This window comes from Eurytemora carolleeae, unplaced genomic scaffold, assembly GCF_000591075.1.
Source record: "Eurytemora carolleeae unplaced genomic scaffold, Eaff_2.0 scaffold567, whole genome shotgun sequence".
NCBI lineage: Eukaryota > Metazoa > Arthropoda > Copepoda > Calanoida > Temoridae > Eurytemora > Eurytemora carolleeae.
Window position 1 is genome coordinate 97,364 of NW_019396458.1, and position 18,127 is coordinate 115,490.

Sequence of the window (18,127 nt, forward strand, 5' to 3'; positions counted from 1 at the left end):
TTAACCTAACCCGTGGCCGCAGCGCTCGACCCCCTAGCCCATCCTAGCCGCAGCGCTCGGCCCAGAAAGTGTCTTAACCTAACCTAACCCTAAATAATGCTAAATAAATACTAATTTGGTCTTGTACAAAATTGATGGGGGGCTGGGGGGACCAAAAACCGTTCACTAGGACAGACCCCAATTTTGTACATGGATCTCAAAAGTAAGACATGTGGCCGCGGCGCTCGGTCTAGAAAGTGTCTTAACCTAACCTAATTAAGAATAATTCAATTGAAAATTGTTGAAAAAGTGGTCATGTACAACATTGATAGGAGGGGGGATGGGGTCCAAAAATCGTTCTCAAGGACGGACCCCTTGTGTGTATATCTTGCGTTTCATGCACCACATCTCTAAAATTCACTTAGTCGTGTGTTTTATAGTTGAAACTATGGTTGTTCAGCAATATTTGTTTCAGATGTTAGCCACGGTTCCCCTCCGATCTGCAAACTGTCTCTCAGTATGTCGGAGGTCGTTAAATACATCAAGTACACAGTCATCGTGGTTTTTCTCAAAAGTAAGTTGATTTTATTGACGTTTGTCCGCCTTAATTTATATGGATTATTGATAAATACATTTATGATAAAGCAAGCATTTTTTTTCGCTTAAATTTAATCCTTTAATAGAAAAGTTAACATCGCCCCCGTGTTTTGGTATCCGAAGCACTGTTTGGTATAATAGCACAACGTAGACGATAAAAAGAAACAGATATTTTGGTAACTTAAGTTTGCTCCTTAGAAAAGGTTCAGTCGATTATAAATCGTTAATTACTCATTATTTAAAGGGACCGTTCACTTATTTGGGTAATTTCATGGTGAATAAATTAGCCTTTTAGCTATTCATCGATTCTTGGTTTCAACTCCTCTCCAGTATGCAGGCATCTGATAAGCTATATGAAAACCAGGCTAGACAGCTCAGTTTTGATGAGTCTGCGTAGAACGAGTTCAACAAGATTCTTCTTATTCCTTATCCTTGTCCTAATCAATTATTTGATCATTAATCAGTCCGTCATTGGAGAAATCCATGGTAAAAAAGTCGCTTAATCGTTTAGAATTCCAATGGACATAGACACTATTTAATCCTTTTCTCAGTAACAACAGCCCAATAAAAGCTAAAATATCATATTACAATGACGCCATGTGTCAGCCATTGCATAATTAAATATAAAAACTTGTGATTTTAGAATTAGTAAGAAATTAACGTTTTCGTGTACAAACATGAATTGACAAATTGATACGTTTACAAAGACAACTTTCTCTCTCAGGCAAACCGGTTACTAGATTCCAATACTAACATAAATCACGGGGATTCCTGGGGGGGGGGGTAATTTCCTAGTACACGATTTTTGGACCCTCCCCCATCCTATCAATTTTGTACATGGGTGTGACAGGAAGTTTCTTAGCTTAACTTAACCCGTGGCCGCAGCGCTCGGCCCCCTAACCCATCCTAGCCGCAGCGCTCGGCCCAGAAAGTGTCTTAACTAACCTAACCCGTGGCCGCAGCGCTCGGCCCCCTAGCCCTTCCTAGCCGCAGCGCTCGGCCCAGAAAGTATCTTAACCTAACCTAACCCTAAATAACAAAAAAAAATAAATAATAAATTTGCTGAAAAATAAATGGTCATGTACAAAATTGATAGGAGGGGGGGGGGGGTCCAAAAATCGTATACTAGGACAGACCCCCTGGGGGAGTAGAGAAAACTTATCAAACCGTTAAATGTTTAAAATAAGTTATATTTTGAAAATAGACAATTTGAAAATAATTTCGAAAAAAAATATCTTCGATTAACTCTAAGATTCTACAATTTAGTTTATTATTTGAGAAAAGCATCAAATAGTATAAATGCAAAGGTATCAAACCTCTGCGCTGGAATTCTGAATGTTAAATTGGCTTTTCTCAGGGCACAGGTGTCAAAGTAATGCCAATACCATTGAATTGCTAAGAGGATTTTTAATATACCCTCAAAACACCCAAATAAGTGAACAGTCCCTGTAAAAGGGTTATTAACTCTTGTTTAAAACCATTAACAAATTTAACGCAATGCTATGCAAACTAAGACGCTCTGCGAAAATCAACCTTTCCCCTGGACACTTGAAATTAAGTGATTTTGGGAATTAAATTAAGTTAGGGAATTAAGTTAGTCTAGAGACCTGACAATTATTTTTCTTACTTAAATATCATTGCTTTTAGGATAAATGTTTAAAATATTTTAATGTTTTTTTACGTTTCTGTAATTGTAGGATAAGGAAAAGACTGCCGGACATTCCTCATTAATCTCCAAGGATAAATCTGTTTATGAGCTAGGAATCAAATAATGTAATTATCTAGCTTAAAAAAAATAATTTTCTTGTAAATCTATAAAAAAACATCTGTTTAATGTTAGCCGTGTCTTTCGTTTTTAAGAAAGATTTAAAAATTGTTTTCTGTTTTCTTTTAATAAATGTTGCATTTTTTATCTTAAAAAAAAAAAAATATTAGTAAAAAAAAGATCCAAAATCGGTCGTTATAACGTGTTCGGTTTTTTTTATCTTTTCAGTTTCGTTATTTTTACTTTCAAGGTAAAAATTTGGCTCAATGTATCAAAAGCAAATGTTAAGAACGAGAAATGAAAGGGTTATAGGCTAACGTCGAAAAATTATCGATGATGATTGCTAATAATCTTACTTCTAGCTGTTGCTAAAATTGTTAAAAACGAAATATCAACTATATACAAATGCATGGAAAAAATTATCGATGATTATAGGTTGTAATATCTGAATGATTTGTTTGGAATTAAATAGAATTATTTACGAATTGCCGTTACTTTCTACGGTATGAGTCGTTTTTAACAATTTTCTCCTTACAGACACAACTGATAGAAGAAAGATCACCATCGATAATTTTTCAACGTAAGCTTTATTTTTCGCAAACACTCCCTTTAATATACATAATACATCACTACCTGTTAATTCCATAGAAAATCAATAATTTAATTTTCTTTTTAATAATATCCGACTTTTTCGTATTTGTAATAAATGAATTGAGTGTTAACCTTTAGAAATGTCTTTTTGATCATGGATACTGTTTTTTTGCTGAATTATTTTCTGTTCTAAGTTTTTCTGTAATGATCATGAGATCTCAAATTACATTGTTTCTCCTTCAGTAACTGAGACAGTTGTTCCCAACCAGTGGGATGCTTATGTTAAACACAAAGAGTTAAATATTCAATCCTTGCTCGCGGTCCAGGATGTGAGGTAGGGTTCAAGATTTTCTTGAGGTATATACGTTAAACCCCCGAGGGATTCAATGGTAAACCCGAAGGCGCAGCCCAAGAGTTTCTTAATAAATTCCTTATTTGAAAAAAAGGTAGAAAACCCCAAATTGCAATTCAGATCTTTATATTCGCTGAGGTTTCATTCTTAACTCTTGATTTTTTTTGTGTATACATTAAATTATTTGAAAGTCGTCTTTGTTTTATTCTGTTATATAGTTATGTTATATCTAGCTTACAAATTTGAATTGTTTTAAGTTTTTTAACGCTTAAAATGATATCTTAACTTTACCCTTACCCGTAATTTATTCGATGATACATGGTTATTTTACTTTAACTTTATTTGATTATACATGGTTACTCAAACAGATTGAGACTGTAACGACGACCCAACACTCGTGAAATATGAAAATTTAAAGCTTAATTTTTGGTATCCACCTTGAATTTAGTGTGATAAGCACAAAAATTTTCCAGTTTTGGCCTTCAAGGATTCCTGAATGTAAGAAAGAAAGTTTTCTCTGAAGTCTCTTCCTTTGTGGATAACACTGTACGGTTCTGTCCCTGAAACAGTTTTTGGGGACACTGCGTTTGTTTATATACCCTCCCAGACTGAACAGACCAATACGCAATTTTCGATTAGTTGTTCCTGTGCATCTTTGGTTATGATCGAATGAACTTTAAAGTTAACTTAAAACTGTTAGAGCTAAGCAGAACTTTTTTAATACTGGGTGTCCAATCCATCATCATTTCGTATCGTTTATGACTCTAAATTTTAATTTTCAGGACTGACAGAAATTCACAAAGACGGAAGCATTTTTTTTTTTTTTTAATGTGTTTGCCTGATATGAAAATTTGCATTCAGAAAACCGAGTATTTCAGTGTTAAATCTTAAAAGATAATCCAATATGATATGGGGCGCTCCCCACCTCAATGTTTCTTGTTCAATCGACCTATTAAATGAAAACTTTAAAATACAGAGACGTCAAAAAATCTTTGAATTTATAGCTTATTAATTGGTTGTTTGCTAGTGTTAAATCTGTGTATGTGGTAGGTGCAATCATGTAGCAAGCTGGAGTGTAGTAACCGGAGATACATTATTCAAAGCAGTTCATCTCTTCAAGTATGATGACGTAGGTTAATCAATACTCTTTTATTCTGGGGTATTTATTTCTCAAAAAAACCTTGGCCCTCCCCCCCCCCCCNATGGGGGGTAGAATAAAAAGCTATCGCGGAAAATTTACTGAATTTTATGTTAAGGGAGCAAAATTTTTTGATATTTTTGTTTTAAGAGCAGCATAGAAAATCTTGTTTCCAATATCTAAGGATTGCTGGTTGGATGTTGTTATAGACGTTAATCTAACACACTTTTATATTAAGGGCTTTGAGGATTTTGATCACACGCGAACCTTGTTAAAAACAAACACACATTATCAAGATGTTTGCAGGCAATAATCCGGAGATATACAATTAGTTGTTCTAAACCTTACATCACATTACTTTTTGTAAGATAATTATATATTAAAGGGACTGTACGCGTTATTTTAAGTGTCCCTACATACAAAGATGAAAATGTCAGAAGTACAAAGTTACTCATAAATGCTTTGTATGATCATTTATGAATTAGATATCCATGTTTTCGTTTCTTTAACCTGAGCCCGCGATTTAAAAACTTCGGCTCGAGCCGTAATTTCTAAAACCCAGCTTTAAGGCCCAACTTCGACGACAGCTTGTGTCACGTGATTGACAGCTGCTAGATCTTCAGCTCGACTTAAGGAGTAAGGCCCAAATGAAAATAAAACCGACCTTGGTTGGTTTTAGTCGAGAGTAAGGCTCAATATTGCGTCTTGTTCTTATAAAAACCCGGAATGTGCCAATTCCTACCATGAAAATCCGCCAAATAGAATATATTAGAATATAGAATTTTTATAACTTAACTCTGGAAAATTAGATGCAGCTTGAATCCGAAAGCTCAAGCCGTAAATAAGGCCCAACGACAGCTTGGACTCGAGTCGTATTTTCACAAATTTTTTAAATCGCGGGATAAGTTTACTTTTTCCGAGTATCTTCCACAGTTTGGATCAGATTAAGGTTCCAAGGGTTCCGTTGTAAATTGGACATTGCCATCTTTGCATGGATGGTTATACAAAATTACGCTTACAGATTTTTCTAGATATTAATTGATTACCTAAATAATTTCCTTAAATTTCATGTTTGTCAAAACAAAATCAACTTTAATCTGGTTATTATTGATACTAAAAGAAAATAATTTTAATGCATTAAAAGCGTTTTGTTAATAAAAACAAAGTAACCCTTGTTTACCTAATTATATATAACACTTTTTCATTAAAAAAAAACTAAACCAATGCCAATTTAAGTTTGATTATTACAGTATGATGGGGGGGGGGGGGGGGGNCGCTTATTACATCGCTTGATATGAGGATTTTTGGAAACTTTTCCCTCTGATTAAAACTATAATTGAGGTCTTTAATTTTGTATCTGATGGAATATTTGTTGATGTAGATCTGGACTTCACACAATTAATAAGAAGCATGCCGAGCTCACTAAGGTTGGTTTATCATGTTTAGTTAAGTTATCTGTTGGCGCCACTTTTCACAAATACGGTGGCATATTGATAGTTTCTCCGGCCTTATTACTTTATTGTGTTGAAATGCTTGAGAAGTAAGCATAAGTGTTTTGATACAGAGCGTCCCATATTATATTGAATTATCTCCAAGCTTTAACGCTCAAATACACACAGAATAATCCTGTATTTTTTGCAGCCAATTTTTATATTAAACTTATTTAATAATATTTATTTTGATATTCTTTAGAACTATCTATGCACGATATAATATGATTTGGGACACGCTGCACAGTATGTCCCATAGATTTTTTATAGGTTTCGTTGGAATATGTTTTGTATGTTAATTGGCATTTTTTTTACTGAAAAACAGTTTTCGGCGCACCCCACTTTAGCTGAAACATGTGATGTTTTTGCCTGTTCAGCTTTGAACATTTTTTACTTGTGCAACGGAGGGTTGGGAGTATGTATAAAAAATTACTCTTGTGATGTTGAATTAAACTTTTAATTTTCTTGTCTGTGCTTATTCCAACTCAGTAAATTTTTGTATTGTCTCTTAAATGTTTTTATAATTATGTTGACTTATGCACAGACAGTTTCTTATCAAGTTTACTCTGCTCTGAATATTTTTACGTAAAAATATAAATAAAATGTTCAGGCTTTCAGCTTCTGGCCCTCTGCTGATAAGAGAGAAGGAAATAATGTTTATGATATCAGGTGAATAGATTAGTTTTTTCCTCCGTAGGGTCTAAGTAATCGGGCACAATGGTGGATGTCCGTATGAAATATGATTTAGATTCACACTTCTTAGCTTAGAAGTTAAAATTCTTAGTCTTAAGTCTTCCTTGATTTTCACTTCATTTCGATACTGGAGTGTGGAATGTGAGCTAGGAGTAAGGAATAGAAGGGAGGTATAACTGACGCGGTTTGCCCTACCATATGGTTATACATGCTTTGCAGACGGGTACTCCATTTGTATAAGAAATATTCAGAATAGGTTATTGTATACGCAGTAAATGTACATCAGACAAATATTTCTTATTCAAATGGAGTACTCGTCTGCAAAGCATGTATAATCATATGGTAAGGTGAACCGCGTCATTTATAGCTCTCTTCTATTCCTTACTCCCTGAATGTGAGAGAATTTTTTTATTATTATTATTTATCCCCCGTACTTTTCTTCCTTGTTGATAAACGTATATTTAAGGCGTGGTGAGGGGAGGGTTAATGCTTTATATGAACTTTGGGAAAAGTAATTTGACATATTTTTGATACTTTCACAAAGAAAATCTTTTTTCTCGTTTATTTACACAGATTCAGCGAAATAAAGAATTTAATTTTTATTTGCGTTTAAAATAAGTCCCTAACCCATCATTTAAGATCGTATGAGTTGAAACCCGGTTCTATGTATGATTGGAGTAACTACTGGGCCCGTGGTATTAAGCATAGATCCGCAGTCAGGTAAACAACCCTGAAAACCAGNCCATGATAAATTTCATTTGGGGTATATTTTTTCAAATCACTTTTGTAGGTTAAAGTTAGTTAATTTTTTTATTATTTACCATGTAACCCTGAAATTTGTGTATCTGGAAGCTAGATTTAATGAATATCAAGACTTAGCTGAACTGCGTAGGTGAACCACTTCGTAACTTAAACCGAAGCACTTAAGAAAGGGTTGATCCGCGCCTATGTTGTGGAATTATTTATCGCTATTCATTAAATCTGTTTTCAGAGGTCGCATCTACTGAAGAAGTTGAACTAGGTCTGCTTGTTCAACTTCACTCTGGACCTTACCAATTATACGAACTCCTTCATAATAATAAAATTTTAATTTGACCTCTGATCAAAGTTTTTTTAGTGATACAAGTCTGCACCTCAAATTTTTTTATCATTTCATTTTACAATTTTTACTCTTCATTGATTCTTTTGATTTTACTGTTTGTCTTCTATAAACAGGCAAGATGTGCCCTATACTGGACTATTTACCCAGCTTGGTAAACTTCATACAATCTACCATATCTGGTGAGCTATAAATAGTTATTAAACGAAACTTTTTTTCATATTATGTTAATGTTTTGTAATCCATTTCATTTTGATACAAATTTGGATCCGTTCTGAAATAAAAAACAATAATTTTAAAATTCTTCTTTTATTCAAAATTTCATACGTTGATGATCTGTATCCGGATCCAATTTTTTCAGCGCAGGTCTAAATCTGCATCAAAATGAAATGGATCCTAAGCACTGACCAGGGTGTAATGCAAAGAAAGTTAATTGCGGTCGTGTATACTCTGCGTACATATTGAAACCAGTTCTCTTTGGGCGGAATTTGTAAATAAGAATAGATGCATCAGTTTTTAGTTTAGTATCCGAGGAGGTTAAAAGCATTAAATTTTGATAATTCACATAATAGTTTCCCATGACCAGAATATTTCATTGATTTTTTTATGTGAAAGATGGATCCCATGTCAGGCTCTGACATCCGTCTTGTGTTTACATTACCGCCCAGAGAAAGTACACTGCAGTACGAAAGATGTGTACACTTCTGAAATAACTTTCCTTGCATTACATCCTTGTGCACTGATAACATTGTAACATCCTTATTATTTATTAATTAATCTTTGATCTATTATACGTAATTAACCATTTAAAGATTAGAGGTCAAAACTATCGGGTTAAATTGCGCTTATTACATCGCTTGATATAGATATTCACTGTTACAACGGATAATGTGCTTGATCTCCTAATTTTAGTTTATCGTCCATATGTTCAGACATCAGAGTCCGAATTTATTGAATTTAAGCCACGTCTCTAATCTGCCAAAAACCGGTTTCAATTGAGCGCCGGCTTAAATATTGAAGAATTGAAGACAATTTTAAGTGAAACCAACCATATTTGAACCGCGGTTCAAATTCTTAAATTTTGGCTTCGGGATATCCAAAAGGGAAAAAATTAATTCAAATGTAACGTCTTGATCTTGGGATTTACTACCCTAAAGTTTTGATCCCTGGATATTTTTCTACAAGTCCTAGTGGTTTGGAAACTTTGTTTTTTAAGATATAAATTCTGATCAAGGGTGTCAAAATATTGCTGTTCCGAGATACGAATTTTGATGTGTAAAACTTAATTACAAAATTTGTTGAGACATGTTAATTGTTAGTAGCAGTGCTTAGGAGCCGGATCCGTTGGATCCCCAAGATTTCGGCTTCCTGGATCCGGATCCGCAAAAATATGCGAAAATAAATTTTACTCCTAAAACCCAAATCTGAACTTTTGAAAAAAGGGAGATTATAAAAATTTCCTTGTTTCTGAAAAAAAAAAAAAAAAATTGATAATTATTTTTTGTTAAAAATTCAGTTAATCTTTAAGAAATTACCTGGATCCGGATCCATTTTTTCTAGTGCGGATCCAGGATCCGGATCCGCATCAAAATTAAATGGATCCTAAGCACTGGAACTTAGTAGACTGATTCCCATGTGACTATGTTAGTAGACTTATTCCTATGATAAATGTTACTGATACCCAGTTCAACTGATAGTACGCTGATTACCATGTAATTGTTGGTTGACTGATTCCCATGTTAATTGATAGACTGATTCGCAGTATAATTAAAAGTAAAATGTTTCTCATGTTAATTGATAGACTGATTCCCATTTTAATTAAGAGTAAAATGATTCTCATGTTAATTGTTAGTAGACTGATTCCTTATTCCCAGGTGTTACAAGAGCTTGGCAGACCGGAAGCAGTGTCGCGAAGGAACCTGGGCTCACCCAGAGTGGAACGATATTGTTGCAAATACAGTTCCTCTTGTGAAAACAATGGAAACTAAAATTGTTGAACCACTCCCCTTCAGTCCAACCCAGTAGATTCGTTTAAAGGGACTGTGCTCGATTTATCAAATGACCTTTTGTTTGTGAAGTGTCGTGTCCGATTTTTTCAGCTACTGTAGCGAATGAAATATTTAAAATTCTAAGGGTACTGTTAGCAATTGGACATGTCAATCTTGATAATGAAAGATCAGTTGGAGTATCCTAAATAGTTCTCAAGTCCGATTTGAAGTTTATGTCAAATCAAACCTTTCCTTTCTACATATATCGATACCGTTCAATGTTGGTTCTTGAATCCATAGTTCGGAATTAATTATGTAAACATATTTACACGTGGTGCCAATGATTTCCTTCAATGCAAGGAAGCATATTTATACTTTTTATGCATCTTTCTTTCTAACTACTGAATATTGTTCACATTTGGTGGCTAGTGTAATTGTAACAGAAACCTCCAGAAACCAGAAGATTTGCATTATTGTTATAAACTAGTGCATTTATTTTGTACTTCAATTTTCACCAATTTAACCAAATTAAACCATAGTTTTCTACTAGAGTTATATTTATCCTAAAGAATAAACCATGAAATATTTTTTGACATTAATTAAACATCTCAAACTAATTAAGTTATCATCTTCATAGTAAATGTATTTTAGAGTTTGCTACGTGTTCTAGTTGGGTGCGCAATTTTATCCAATAATTGTATTAATTCGGATTAATGTTCTTAGGCTTCTTTTGGGCTCTTTTGTATTGACAATTTATCTCAAATGATTTTCAAGTAGCTATTCTTCATTGTACTCCAAGAAACAAAAATTTCGCCGATTTTTTCTGTGATATTTGTGAATTATCTAAATCGTATGTTATTTTTTTCAGGGCAAATTTTTTTTTTCTAGAATTATTTGAGTTGCCAAAAAAAACAATCGGATCGGTTCCACTGGTTTGCCGGTTATTTGAAACCTTAAACAGATCAGCCCAATTAATTTTAAGATGGAAAAAATATCCGATTTGAAATTACCTACAAACCCTACAAAAGAAGATTTATAATTGAAATTTATATTTTATATATACAAGAGCTTTAAAATTAAGTCTTGGTTGAAATATCATCAGTTAGTCTTGGTTAGAATATCGTCCGTCATGGGTACTCCTCTTGTTTTTTTTCTTATTTTGTTGAACATAAGGCTTATTTAATTATATTATGAAAATAATTTCGTTGGCAAGAAAAAGTTTTATCTGAACGCATCATACTAAGAAGAAATGTGTCTTCTTGGGGTAATCCTTTTTGCTCTGTAAAGACGCCTATATTGTAATTTTAAAAACAGAAACGGATAATAGAAGTTGAACTGGTTATCACATAGGTTCAGTTCGGTTTGTACACTCTTTTTCTATTGTAATGACTATTTTGATATGTGAGAAATTGTCGTCTAATAACCTAAAGATCCTTAATTTTTAATTTGAATATTTCACTCAAATGGCCGTGTTATTTTCTCATTTATTTTTTAATATCTTCAGAACTACGACAATAGAACTTATCTAGTAAAATTGTATAGGCCTTGCTAAGCAAACCGTCTGTATCCTCATTCATCCTGTCTCTCATGAAAGAGAGAGGCATGATTCTTGTTTTATACGTTTTAACCTTATTAGAATGAAAAACTTTAAGGGGTTGTAAGCATTTTTTTCAAGTGACCCTCCATGCAAAGATTGCAATGCCTGATTCATAATTGAGTTTTGACAACTTAATCAATTATTTCGAAGATATTGTCGTTTTTCTAGGTGTGAAAGTGTTCTGATAATTCTTCCTTGTAATATAATGTTCAAGGCATTTGTTGTTAAACCACAATGGAAAATATCAAGGTTTCAAAATAATAAACATTCGTCTTATTCAACCTTGATCAGACAATGCTTTTATGGGTATCGTTGGGAATAGGGCATTGACATCTTAAAATGAAGGGTTCTGTGAAATTACACGTTAAAAGTTTTAGGTTTTCTTTCTTGTTCTCTCTGTAGATCCATATTGTTAAATATATACGATGTTTGAAAGGGGTTAATGACGAAAATATGTTTAGCTTTTAAATTACTTTTAATACATGTTATGGTTTCAAGTCGGTTTTAAACGCTTCACTTTAATCTTTCAATATTTTTTTCTGAGTAAAATTTTATTTGTTTTTTTTTTGTGGTAATCCTTGAAGGGTTAGGAATGTTTTTTCAATTCTACTTTCAGTGATTCCCCAAGAGATGATCTCAAGATGAAGGTTGAAAGTCCAACAAATGAAGCCGATGTCACGCTGATAAAAAACTGTTCCAATAAAGTGATAATCTGTGTAGAATTTTCAAAGATTCTCGTCCAGAATCGAGAAAAGTTGAATCATCAACCTGAAAAAAAGATGTGACTGTAAAGACGGGAAAACCTGAAATCAGTGACATGTTTCTCTGCATATTACGATAAAAATCTATGTTATTTATCTGTGTTAATACAGTAAATATGAAGGTATTTAATTCCTTAGTATTGGATTGAGGGAGATATAAATGGATACTGAGGAACGGTAAGGATATAGTTGTATCTTTATTTTCTGACATTTTTGCAATTTATTATCTGTCTCTTAAATTAGTGTTTCTTGTTAAATAGAAAATTTGATCAACTTTATTTGAGGAACGCCTACTGGCATCATTTATAAATATTTCGGAGAAGTATTAAAACTGTTCTTACACGAAATGTCATTTAAAGGGACTGTAAACATAATTTTGTTTGACCCTCCACGAAAAGATGGTAATACCCGATTCGCAACGGTACCCTAGAAACTTTGGTTTGGTCATGTATGGATTAGATATGTTTTTGTTTCTTGAACTGTTATTTTATTTTCGGTTTTCTGCGAAATTTACTTTCGAGTTTCTGGTTTATTGGAGTCAAATAGATTATCAAGTACAATAGGTGGCAACAGAGAAATGGGCCAATGATACACGACGTCACAAGTGTCAAATTTAACAAGGAAAACGAAATTTTATCACATTATTTGTCATGTTTTTCAAGATTAAATAAAAAAGTGTAAAAACAGAAAAAAATTGACCTTTTTCACTAAAAGATAAGCTCCTTATTCTAAAATTATCACTATTATTAATAATTTTGTCGGACACAAAACTGAGGTGACACTTGTGATGTAAGAATACAGCTGTACTGAGAGTGTACAAATACTACGTTGCCATCTATTGTACTTAACAATCTATTTGATTGGAGTCAATGGAGATACGGGTAGAAGTGAACCCTTCTAATTTAGTAGAATGACTTTCTTTTACATTATTGATCATGCAGAATAAGGTTACCGTTGTAGATTGGGTTTTGCCACACTTGCATGAAGGGTCTATAGATATTTTGCTTACAGTCCCTAGTAAAAACTTAAACGATGTAGATTATGTTTGGAGGAGGTCCAGTCAGTTATGAAGGAGACGCACCCTTGTTCATTTTCATGAAATATGCGTCATGTGTCTGTCAATGCCTGTCTTGTTAATTCGTTTTCCGGTGTCTGTACTGTGCTACAGGGGGCGTAATATGTAGCTGTTGTCAAAGGGTAATTGTGGTGTTTAAGAACTTTATTAGGGGTTGCTTTTTAAGAAGTGAAATTTGTTGAAAATTGTGCTGAAGTCTTTTGTGCTTCTTGAACCTCCTTGGGGAAAATTGCTCAATGCTTTTGTTAGTTCTATTTTTTTCGACATGTTTGTGCGTTTTAAGTTTTTCGAAGCGTAATAGAAATATTTTATATTTTATTGATCTGCACGTACATCTCTCGTGTAGGAGTAGAAATTATTGTGTCTTATTCGTCCGATCATTTTGTCTGTTGTGTGTCTGTGTGTTTTTTTAGTTCAGGCTATTTGAGTTCTTGCCATAAACTCCGATTTTCGAATCTCTATATCTTTGCTACCCGATGTCGTGAACCTTTGATATTTCAAACTTAGATTTATGTTAGATCAAATAGTTTGAAATATCATCAAGTTACAAAAATATAGGTATTATGAAAATCGAGTTTGTGTCCGTAATTATTTCCATGCCTGGCGCCTTTCTCAATTCCGGAGCCGTTTTCCAGTCGTTAATCTAGTCGCTGTTAATGTGTCCGTATATTTACCACTGGTTGTGTCTGAAATTTCTTACACTGTTAATGTATTAATGTCACAATGTGTCCGTGCCACCGTGTATATCTTCCAGGGGTGTAAGAGGAAGGGCTACTACTCCGCCCCTCAACTCCTGTTAATGTCCCTATCCGTGTTATTCTCAAAAGCATCTACAGGGGGTGGGGGGGGGGGCCATATCGAGGAGAGCTTCTGTTCCTCCACCCCTAAAATAATTCCTGTATGCGCTCCTGGTTATTCAACGTATAAATCCTTTTTTCTGATATATGTAATTGTAAAAGGTTTAATGTGTAATTGTGTTACATGTATTAATCTGCCTCTTTAATTATGAAATGGATAACTGCCTTTTTTATTCTTAACAAGGAAACTTTTATTTTCTACTTGTTTACTTAACAGCTGTAAACGTTTATCCCAGCAAATAGAATGAAAGCCTTATAAATGCATTTTCTATTGTAGTCTCTACGCGGCGGAATGTTCTTATAGTTTCTACGCTGCAAGTGTTCAATGCTAATCTACGCGGTAGTCCTCGGATATACTTTGCGTATTTAGGGGACTCTACGTTGATGGAATTTTTTATCAATAGTTTCTGCAGGGTGTCTCTCGAAACATAACAGTAAATGGTTTTGAATCTTCTTTACCATATTGTAGATATTTAAGACTTTTTGAAGTTTATTTCGTAAAAAAAAATCGAATCATCATTAAATATATCACTAACTTTAATAAAATTATTTTATATGATATTTTTATCATTACCTTAAATATAAAATAACATATCAAATTATGAGAGAAGGCATTTTAAACTTTAAACCAATTGTCATGGAACACCCTGTATATTATATATGCTGGTAATATACCTTTTCCATGGATCACCTTTGCCCCCAAATACATATTAAAGATTAATGCAATTTTATTTTGCCAAAGATTTTAAGTAATGAGAAATTGAATTTGATAATTTTTGTAAACATTTTTAACCCCCTTATTAATATATCCAGCCTGAATTAAGCAAACCTTCCTTAAAAATCAGTTTTTTTTCTTTTCAATTTCAGCGTTAAAATCTCTAAAAATAACACATCTAACTTATTGGGGGGGGGGGGGGAATATTATTTTAAAAGAGGGGGGAATAATTTTTCAGGAAAATGTGCACCCCTGCATATGTCTCAGGTTTTTGAACCGCCCTGTTGTAAATTCACCTCTTGTCTAACCAGTCTTAAACCTTGATAATTATTTTTTTGGTTTTAATTTAGTCTTTATTGTAGCCAGTTGATGCTTCAAAAAGGATTAATCCTCATCTTTTTTCTCACTAGGCTCTAGGTTTATTCTTGAAGTATAGGGCTAGGAAAAGGTTTGAAAAAAAAAATTACGTGTGTAAAAAATTTCGTGAAAAATGCATTTCAATTAACGAAAATTATCCAGATCTTATTGAGTAAATTCGTGTTTTTAACTGTTTTCATACAAAAGTACTTTTTGACGTAGTGTGCATGAACTATTCTTAAAAATTATATGATTCTTTTTAACTTATTTAAAACTTATTTATTCATTCATTCTTAAAGAGATGTCTACGAAATTTCATTTGTGCTCCCTTACTTAAAGGAAGTAACCAGCTAGGTAACAATTGTGAACCAAGAGTGCATTATTATGGAGAAAAAGTTTAGGTAACAAGGAGAAGATTTTACTGTTTATAATTTCTAAGTAAGAGAGTAAATTTCGCCAGAAGGGATGGTCCGCTGAAAAAAACGTCTTTTTACAAGTAATTTATTAACGAAAATTTATTCTGCACTCCTGTTCAATTATGTTTCCTAGCCAGTCTCTCCCTTTTAAGAGTTACGTTACAAGTGCGGTTCACAACGATATCATAGATATAAAAGTTTTGGCTCAAATCTGGCAGCTTTTTCCACAATTTACTCCTCACATTCAAAGGGAAACCTCAAATAAATTAAGTCAATTTTAAGAGAGAAATTCAAAATATTTAACAATTTTTAGAGGATACTGTTGTGAATCGGACATGAGACTCGTTGAAAAGATAGTTTAGGTCTCAATTATTTATTCATTGGAAAAGAGAATTATTTTATATTATACATATATTAGAATTATACAAGATATTTAGTTATTTATCTGAATCTCATTTTACGAAAGAAAAAATTTAAATGTTTTTAAATCTATTGTTAGGGAAATATTTAGCCCAGGAATGACAGTAAGCTCAACGGATGGTGGACTCGAGAATCTGAACTCAAAGAAGACGCTGCGATATCTCTCGAGACAGAAAAGTAAAGAAAACATTATCTTTAAAATTTATCTATTTTCAGAAATAATGACGAGAATCGACCCAAAACAGTTACTGAGTACGCTCAGTGTCCTACTTGCACCAGATGGAGGCATACGCTCAGTTGAAGAGGTAAATAATTACGCATTTCTGCGTCATATAAACGCATTATACTTTCGGCTTCATCATTAAATATTAAACCCTTCTTATTCACTATTCACTCTAAATATTTTTCCATTTAAACCCATATTTCATATTTAAACCCATATTTTCATTTTGTTTTTTTATCAATTTTGCCGTGCTTCCTCCCTCTTCGTGCCACTCCTAAGAAAAAATATACTTATCTTTTTTTAAACTGACCGAACCAAACCTGGAATATTAAAATCTCGGGAAATTGACAATTTTATAGGAGTCAACTAGCATCATTCATTGTTATCAATATAATAATTTTTGTAATGAAATCTATTAAAGAATGAATTAATTTTACTTTAGGTTCCTCGCATTGTACAGCTGATGCAGAAATTTTCCAAGAAATTGGTTTCTAAATGCATTTATATTCATATACTCAGGTTACATATATTTTATTATTTTTAACCCCCTAAAAACTGTTATACCAGGGTTTCAGGGCGGTTCTTGCAACAAATTCAGTTTAAAATGTTTCTCTTTTAGTCAGCAGTTTTCCTTCGAACAACCTTAAACTAAAGTTTTTGGAGAATATTAGAAAATTAATCCTTTAGCCGGGCCCCACCCCCTTGGGCCCTTATTCGCGATCCTCAGCACGGCGACGACTATTCTTATAAAGTAGTAATCTCTGTTTGTCTCTCTTTTTGTATGTCATCATACAGGCATAAGAACGCTGTATAATCCTTCTAAGCTGGGTCTAAAAGTTCTTAGTTGAATAGGTTGACTCTAGTAAAGATAACTTTGTTTCCAGGCAAAGCTGGGTTTCCGAGGTTCAAGGCTCATCAAATTTTCAATATTTAGATAATAACAAACATCAATATATATATTTTTAGATCTAGTTCTCCTGATTTACTGGAGCAGTTTTTGTCGCTGAAAGGGTGGGATCTTCTTAACTCATGGTAAATATTTTTAAACGAAAATATAACACCCCCCCCTTTCGTGTTTTTTCAATTCAGTTGTAATTTAGAATTACATTTTTTTTAAGTTTTGTCTGCGTGTTACAATGAACGGTACTAAATCTTGATGCTAAATCAAGTTTTATGCATTCATAGATCTTCTTTGCAAAAAAAAATTCTTTAATTTCAAATAATTATAATCATGTGTATTTATTAAGTTTGAAAATATGAGATATGAGTGAAAAAGTCTGATAATTATAGATAGTTTGTTTTTTTACCAATTATAGATATGATATTTATAAAAATATGATTTTACGTGAATAATTATTTAGATAGTTTTGCCATTACTGATGCTTTTAGACTTTTTTAATATTTTTTGTCTTGCAAAAATTCGAACAATTTAGGGACAGCTTAGGAGAATTTAGGGACAGCTTAGGAGAATTTAGGGACAGCTTAGGAGAATTGTGACGTCTTTTTGTATTATTATCCATTATTTGACATAGTTTCGCAAATGTATAGATTTCAGAAGTACAGAGAATTTAAATAATTAAGGGCCAGGACTAGACCTGGCTAAACTACCTGCCGTCATTATGAATTTTAAACACGATTCAATTCCTTCCTTAATCTTTCATTTTTGAATCGTTGGTTCAATTTTTAACCGGCAGTTTTGTAGTTTAGCGACGCAGCTCAAATTCTTAAAATTCGATCTCTAGACGATTTTCTGTTTTTTTTGGAAATGAAAAATAAGATTAATTATTGTTGTGTAGGTTCTGTGAAGCTCTAAAGAATACCAACTATTACCTCTGCGCTGATTTAGTAAATAATATTGTTGTTTAGGTTTTGTGAAGCTCTAAAGAATACCAACTATTACCTTTGCGGGGATTTAGTAAAACTCTTCGCTCTCTGCCCAATGACTGCTAAACGGTTGTCAGAAAATTCAGATAAAAATCAGGTGAAATAATCCCTCCCCAGTGATTCCCCAAGA

At 33.1% G+C, this 18,127-nt stretch overlaps 2 protein-coding genes across 2 annotated transcripts in view; both read left to right on the top strand.

The window, feature by feature from the left end:
* Nucleotides 1-330: 330 nt before the first annotated feature.
* Nucleotides 331-10,280, top strand: LOC111703657 (protein NipSnap). Its single transcript, XM_023475674.1, has 10 exons — nt 331-553; nt 2,274-2,337; nt 3,176-3,266; nt 4,335-4,413; nt 4,661-4,728; nt 5,804-5,849; nt 6,523-6,581; nt 7,245-7,325; nt 7,821-7,886; nt 9,579-10,280. The coding sequence occupies exons 1-10, from the start codon at nt 377-379 to the stop codon at nt 9,727-9,729; spliced, it is 882 nt and encodes a 293-aa protein (XP_023331442.1). The 5' UTR covers nt 331-376; the 3' UTR covers nt 9,730-10,280.
* A 5,805-nt stretch (nt 10,281-16,085) lies between these two features.
* Nucleotides 16,086-18,127, top strand: part of LOC111703658 (serine/threonine-protein phosphatase 1 regulatory subunit 10) — a 9,076-nt gene continuing 7,034 nt past the window's right edge. The window contains exons 1-4 of the mRNA XM_023475675.1: nt 16,086-16,195; nt 16,556-16,632; nt 17,080-17,145; nt 17,980-18,094. Of these exons, the coding sequence (XP_023331443.1) occupies nt 16,112-16,195; nt 16,556-16,632; nt 17,080-17,145; nt 17,980-18,094 (342 nt within the window). The 5' untranslated portion in view covers nt 16,086-16,111. The remainder of the gene's footprint in view (nt 16,196-16,555; nt 16,633-17,079; nt 17,146-17,979; nt 18,095-18,127) is intronic.

What these genes read in the sequence shown, in the direction of transcription:
- LOC111703657 (XM_023475674.1), top strand. Translation starts at nt 377, where the DNA reads ATGCACCACATCTCTAAAATTCACTTAGTCGTGTGTTTTATAGTTGAA. An exon ending in TAAATCTGTTTATGAGCTAG is followed by an intron (nt 2,338 to 3,175) that starts GAATCAAATAAT and finishes TTTCTCCTTCAG; the next exon opens with TAACTGAGACAGTTGTTCCC. An exon ending in AAGCATAGATCCGCAGTCAG is followed by an intron (nt 7,326 to 7,820) that starts GTAAACAACCCT and finishes TTCTATAAACAG; the next exon opens with GCAAGATGTGCCCTATACTG.